The 7,295-nt window shown below is 41.9% G+C and overlaps 2 protein-coding genes across 2 annotated transcripts; both read right to left on the bottom strand.

The window, feature by feature from the left end:
- Nucleotides 1–1,414: 1,414 nt before the first annotated feature.
- LOC106766095 lies at nt 1,415–2,524 on the bottom strand. The gene has a single exon (XM_014650853.1). The coding sequence runs from the start codon at nt 2,522–2,524 to the stop codon at nt 1,415–1,417; it is 1,110 nt and encodes a 369-aa protein (XP_014506339.1).
- Nucleotides 2,525–4,253: 1,729 nt separating this feature from the next.
- On the bottom strand, nt 4,254–5,207 carry LOC106766094. The gene has a single exon (XM_014650852.1). It carries the CDS (start codon nt 5,205–5,207, stop codon nt 4,254–4,256), a length of 954 nt encoding a protein of 317 aa, XP_014506338.1.
- Between the last annotated feature and the right edge of the window lie 2,088 nt (nt 5,208–7,295).

Genomic DNA, 7,295 nt, shown 5'->3' with positions numbered 1-7,295 from the left:
TGTTTCAAGCTTCAGGAGTGTTGATTTGGCAAGAAAAATGCACCATAGATAATGGTAAAAATTACCGTTATCAACAACCCCAAACTTGAAACTTTGTTTGTCCTCAAGCAAAAAGGGAGAACAAGGCTTAGACAGACAGTTCAATTCCAATGAATCAACACTCAAGACAATTAGGATCCAATCAAACTTGCTCTTCATGGTAAAATCAACTTTGAGAAGATGAATCTTTGACAGAGAAAATTGCAACCATGGTGCTCACAGAACAATAATCACAATAAATATGTCAGGTTTTAAGAGGGGTCAACAAACATGGCGAAAGTGTTCTCAACACTAACATGAACCCTTTCCTCACCAAGGAAACTGTTTCTCTCAAGCGCACTGGTGTATAAGGATGTTTGTTTCTCACTCTTAGCAACACAAGGTCACACAATTCAACTTTTCCTTTTATTTCTACCACAATGAATACATTCACCTGCAAGTTTGCATCACAAGGACTTTCAAGGCTTGTATTTTGGTTGGGCTAAGAAGGAATTTTGGTTTTTCTAGATTCAAAACACCTTTAGCTAAGAGAGCATTCAAATCAGCACAAGTCAACAAAATCCTCTTCTTAACTTCAAGAAATTACAACCAATTCTCAATTCTTTTTCCAACTTTTCATCTATTGATTCTTTTTCTTGCTCTTTTTTTTTTTTTTTTTTTTTTTTTTTTTTTTTTCTTTTTTTTTTTTTTTTTTTTTTTTGCTTTTCTTGTCATTTTCTTTTTGTAACCTCAACCACCCCAAACTTAAACATTTTCCTCTACCAAAATGAATGCTCCACTTAACTCATGGTAAGGAGGTCAAAGTTTGCAATATTGGTCAAAAGGCTCAAGAATGGGATCAATGTTTCTTCCAGGTTCACAGGGTTACAGTAGTTCTCGGGTTCAAAACATCGACAAGATAGAAGAACAAGATGGCCTTGATCACATGAAACAAGCAAGTAAATGATTCACATAGAGACAATCAGGCAAAATCAATTGAGATTCCAAAGTGATATCGTTCAACAAAAATTCTGAGGCATAACATCTCACTAGGTTTCTAAGGGTTCCACATTTTTGTTTTCAAACACAATTCCCTATATATTGACCACAAGAAAAACCTAGCATAATCTCAAACAGTTATGAGCAACCACAATCAAATCTTCACATCTCAATCCTATCATCTCAAAGAAATCGAGCAAGCACAAAACAATTTTCACAATAAAAAAGAGTACTTGATATCAAAACAATGTCATCAAACTCCCTCAAGCCAAGTTCAAACACTAAAAAGAGAAACTGAACTAGAATTTGAAAATAAAAACTTGAAATTAAAGACATGACAGAAAAATAAAAGGTATCCCCAATATGAAGTGCAGTGACTAAGCCTGATCCATAAGCTTCAGTCGTCATCCTCATCCACGTTATCCTCAATGATCTCAGTTCCACCATCTGAATCAACCTCTTCAGTGCCCTCTTCATCCATGGCTTGTGCTCCAACTCCAGCCGAGGTGCCCTGTGCACTCAAGTGTTGTAGCATCTGACGCATCTCCAACATCGAGAAGGCGTCCTGTGGGTCCTGGTGGGCAGGCTGAGGAGTCTGGACGGGTTCATGGTGCTGCTGAGGACCAGGAGCGGGAATGCCAGCCGCATTAGACATGCAGTGTTGCCTGTAGTATGCCCCATCAATCTTCTGTCGTGGCCGCTCGAATGGGGCCTCCGAAGTGTCCACCCCAGCTAATGCGCACAAATAGGTGATGAGAGAAGGGTAGCCAAGGGGGGCCTTCGGGTTAGCAGATTGGGCAAAATCAAAATTTTCGGTAGCGATTAGTTGACCCAAACTTATCTGCCGACCCTGCAAGATGAAGTACAGAAGGATAGCACGAGTGGTGATGAGATCAAAAACGTGTGAGCAGGGGCTAATGTTGGCATGTATGAGAGCTACCCAATACTGGTTCACAGGGGTGAGGAGAGAATGTTTAATATGAAGAGGTTTGCCATTGTGGTTTCTATGGAAGTGCCCCCCCAGAACACAAAGAACACGCTCCACCTCCTCAATGTCCACGTCCTTAAACTCATCAGAACGTGCGGCAGTATACTCGCAAGAGGCTAGATCTTGAGGCCAATCAGTGCCTAAGAAGGAGTTGATGGTGAGAGCGTCAAATGGTACCCTTCTACCCCTGACATAGATGAGGAATGGTTCTTCCTCATCAGAGAAATGTCGAGCATTCGCGTAAAATTCTTTGACAATTGCTATGCTTGCCGGCTCAGGGTAGGTAAGGATGCATGCCCAGTTCCTCCTCTCAAGCTCATCACCAAAATCAGGAGCATCCAAATACAACTTTTCCACTTGCCTCTCCATCAACAGTCTACGGTTCTGAATCACTTGAAAATGGTCCTCATTTTTCTTGGAGAGGAAATGGTGGCTATAGATGCTGCTCTTCTTCTTTTTGCCTTTGTCCTTCTTGTGGCCAATCGTCTTGATTCTTTTGGGGTTAGAGGATGATGCCATGCCTGTATACAAGTTTGAAGCAAATGGTTTAACATGTTAATACTCAAGAGAAACACCATGAGCAACAAACTTTCAACTTGATGTACAACCACGACTTAGCAATGCACAACATAGTGGGAACACAACAAGGATAAACAAACAAGACATGCAAGAACAAAATAAAGCGAAAACAGAGCAAAACAAAATTGATGGAAGAAGAGTGTTGTGGGTGCAGGGTGTTGACGCTGGGCATGGGCTGGGCCACGCTGGGCGTGAAAGCTTGTTGGAAAGCCCCTTTTTCCAGCTTCAGGTGCAGGGACAGTGGCGCCTGGCGCCAGTACGGTGGCGTCCAGCGCGAATTATGCAGAAACATTATGCAGAAAAATTCTGCATGTGCAGTGATGGCTCACTTTTAACTCAATGGGTGAGGCAAATATGCATGGATGTGTTGCATGCCAAGGTTCAAGCAATCACAAACAATCAAGCATAGGCAAATCAAGAAAATTCTCCACCCAATTTCACACAAATCACAACCAAGCATATCACAAATTAAAATTTGAAAACGAGAAAGGTGTCATGGCCTACTTGAGTTGGAGAGGGTTGAAATGTGAAATTGAGGACTTGGACAAGTGAGAATGCAGCAGCAAAATTGTGGCCTCTAAGCTTGGCAATGCACCGAACACTTGGTGGGCAGTGGAGAAACTGAGAATGGGTGGTGGTTATAATGCTTGGGTTTGGGCCGTGAGTAGGGTGACAGCAGCAGCCTCCACTGGTGATGATGGTGTTGGATTTGGGAGAAGAAAGGTGAGTGAGAAGGTGCTTGCAGAGTGGGAATGAGGAGTATTAGAGGAAGGGTTGCAGTGGAAGGCAAAGAAAGTGAGTGTGGGGTTGTTGATGGTAGTGGGTAGTGCGTGAGTGGTTGTTTGAAAGGGGGGGTTAGGGTTTTGAAATGGAGAATGTGTGGTATTGGAAGATGAGAGTAATGACTTGAGTGAGGAGATTGTGAGAGAAGGGGGTCAGAGAGTGAAAATGAGTCAAGTGGGACAAATGGGCCAAATATGCAGATCGGCCCAAGTCAGACTCAAAGTCTGCAGCTTCGCACTGGGCGCGATAAGAGTGGCGCTGGGCATGAGGTAAGTGCAACATTTCCTATTGAGGCAGTGAGAAGTGGCGCTGGGCGTGAGATAAGTGGCGCCCAGCGCAAATTATGCAGATTTGCTGCAGAATTCTGCAGCACAGAAAAATGGTCCAACTCAACTTTGACTTTTCGATTTTGATACTTCTAAATATTCAATTCAGCCCAGATTAGTGTGTTTTCACTATACAAACTTGTTCAAATTCTTAGGGAATGAAATTGAGTGCTAGAACGCTAAATCAAATGTCCACTTTCAAGGTTTTTCAACTCTCCAACTTAAGTTTTGACTTTTTTGACAACAAAAGCACTTAAAGCATGCCTCAACTCAACAAACTAAACTTGACCAAACACCACCACACCAGAATACACATAAACAACTTGATTTGAGTCTGATCACAGCATGACATCACAACACTCAAAATCCACCAATTTAACACAAACTTCAAATCAAAAGCACACTTCCTAAACAACTAAATTGAACTAAGGACAATCAAACCAACTTCAAACAATCAAAACAAAAAAAAAATAAGAAAACACACATAAGAGAAGGGATAGAAAACTGGGTTGCCTCCCAGCAAGTGCTTGTTTAACGTCATTAGCTTGACACCATGATGCTCAAATTTGATTTTTGATATTGGTGTGCTTCTTCCTTTCATGACACCAACACAATTTCAACACTTTTCTTGTCACCAACTTGACTCTCCTTGAATATGGGGCCTCAATTTCAAGTACCCCATTTGCCTTTAGTGCCTTGATAACCCATAACCTGTTCTTGAGCGTCACTGGTTTGCCAAGTTTGGGTTCATCACTTTCCACGATGGAGTGTTGATGAACAAGTTTCTCTTCTTTGTCTCCATCATCATCCTCCACTTTTGGAGAGAAACAATTGACCCTCTTGTTGACCACTTGGGCAGCTTGCCCTATTAGGCTAGTCACTGATAGAACTTCATTCTTAGCTTTGGGACTAGTCCGCTTCTCTTGACTTTGCTGCCCAGCTTCAAAGACATTGAAAGTTACCTCATCATCTTGGTCTTTCAATAGCACAGTTCCCTTATCCACATGAATGAAAACCTTGGCTGTCTTCATAAAAGGTCTTCCAAGAATGAGAGGTGTTTCTGCATCTTCCCCCATTTTCATAACTACAAAGTCCACTGGAAATTGAAGCTTGTCAATTTTGATCACTACATCTTCAACCCCACCATAGGGATGCCTGATGGATTTGTCTGCCATTTGCAAAACCATTCTTGTAGACTTAACTTCCAAACCACCAATCTTGTGAAGCATAGATAGGGGCATCAAATTGATGCTAGCCCCTAAGTCAACAAGTGCTTTCCCTATCTCATAATTCCCAATGGTGCAAGGGATGGTGAAACTCCCCGGATCTTTGAATTTTGAGGGTAGAGTCTTCTGCATAATAGCACTGCAATTCCCTTGAACTTCAATTGTTCCTTCCTCTAAGTACTTCTTCTTTTTACTAAGGAACTGTTTCATGTGTTTAGCATAAGAGGGAATTTGTTGCAATGCTTCGGTCAAGGGCATAGTAATCTCCAATTTCTTGAAGACATCCATGAAATGCCCGAATTGCTTCTCTTTCTCATTTCTTGAGAGGACTTTTGGGTATGGGAGTGTTTTTCCTTCTTCTTTCCCTCTTCTCTAACACCCTCATTTTTCTCACTTTTGTCCTCCACTTTTCTCTCCTCTTCCTCATTGTTTTTCTCTCCACTCTCATCTTCTCTTTTCTCTCCACTCTCATCTTCTCTTTTCTCTCCACTCTCTCCACTTCCTCATTTTTATTTTCTTTGTCCTCCTTCTCTTTTTCAACTAACACCTTACCACTTCTAGTGGTGATAACTTTACACTCTTCCTTTGGGTTAGCTTCTGTATTGGCTCCAAAACCCTTGTCAAATTTCTCTTCCAACTTCTTGGCCAATTGGCCCATTTGGATCTCCAAGTTTCTGATGGAAGCTTCAGTGCTTTAATGATTAGAAATGGAGACTTGCATAAACTGTTGGAGAGTGTCTTCCAACTTAGAGGATCTTTCAGCACAAGCAGAGTGAGGTTGGTATTGTGATGTGGTGGTCTAGTTGATGGCCCAGCTTGCCCTTGGCCCATGCTAGGGTGGGGTCTCCAACCTTGGTTGTAATTGTTTGGCCGGTTTTGAATACCCATATAGTTTACATCTTCTTGGGTCATGCCTTCCTTCACACACTGGCCACTTATATGCCCTCCACCACACACTGAACATCCTTGATGTTGGGCATGTGACACATTTTGGTGCTCTTGCAACTGTGAGACTTTATTCATGAGGATTTCAAGCTGTTGGGTCATGAGTTTATTTTAGGCCAAGATGGCATCATGAGACTGGAGTTGTAGGACACCTCTTTGTTGCCCCCTCTCATTCTGTGATTCGTTATCATTAGCAGCCATATTTTCAATGAGCATCTGGGCTTCCTCTGGGGTTTTCCAACTGATATTTCCTCCAGATGAGGCATCCAACATTAACTTAGTTTGGGAACCCAGTCCTGTCAAGAACACGATCAGGACTGTGGGCTCATCAAACCCATGAGTGGGTGTTTTCCTTAGTAGCCCTTTGAATCTTTCCCAAGCTTGACCCAATGTCTCACTAAAACCCTACTGGAAAGATGAAATCTCTTGCTTCCCTTTTGTTACTTTGGATTGAGGGAAGTATTTGTTGCAAAACTTGGCCACCACATCATCCCATGAAGTGAGGCTATTTTCTGGAAATGAAGTGAGCCACTCCTTGGCGTTGCCTTCGAGAGAGAATGGGAATAGACTGAGTCTTATGAAGTCATCAGGAACATCTTGGAGCTTCACTGTATTGCATAATTCCAAGAAACAGGTGATGTGTTTGAATGGATCTTCATGTGTCAGGCCATGAAATTACTTGCTCTGCACCAGATGAATGAGAGCAGGCTTCACCTCCATGTTTGGTGCATTGATTTGTGGCCGAGCAATACTGTTGAAATGAAACGACCCTGAAAAGGTATTGAAATCCTCCAGAGTGCGTCTATCTTGCCCATCACCAACACCATTCATATTTTCAGCCATTTGTTCCACTTCCTGCTCAGCTGCAGGCACAATGAGTTGCTCAGGAGTCACAGGAGCTGGAGAAGTTTCTCTAGATGCCCGATCCTCTCTTCTTCTTCTACTATTGTTTCTTCGGGAAGTCTTTTCAACTGCGATATCTAAGAGGAGAGGTTTTAGAAGATCGTGTGCTCCTAGAACGGATTGTGCCCTACATACACTAGAGCCAATAGTACTAGAGCACCAAGTTAGCCCACAAATAATGAAACAAAAATTATTCAAGATAAAAAGAATATAAGAGTAAAGCTTAAATAGGTTAGAAATCACACAAAAGTAAAGTAATTAGACCGAAGTCCCCGGCAAGGCGCCAAAAACTTGTTGAGACTTTGGCAAGTGTACCAAATCGCTCAAGTAGTAAAACCGGTAAGACCAGATATCGTTTCCCAAGAGACGTCGTTATTACTTTACTATCGTATAATTACTAACTAATTTAAACTAAAGAATGATTCCATTTTAGTTTGAGATTGTGCAATGAAAGTAAAATTTATGCATAAGTAAAAGTTTGAACTACTTGGGGCCAAAACACGTGAAAATGAGGTGATTGATAAATAT

Source organism: Vigna radiata, chromosome 7, assembly GCF_000741045.1.
Source record: "Vigna radiata var. radiata cultivar VC1973A chromosome 7, Vradiata_ver6, whole genome shotgun sequence".
In the NCBI taxonomy this organism is placed as follows: domain Eukaryota; kingdom Viridiplantae; phylum Streptophyta; class Magnoliopsida; order Fabales; family Fabaceae; genus Vigna; species Vigna radiata.
This window is presented reverse-complemented; position numbering and strand designations above follow the sequence as displayed.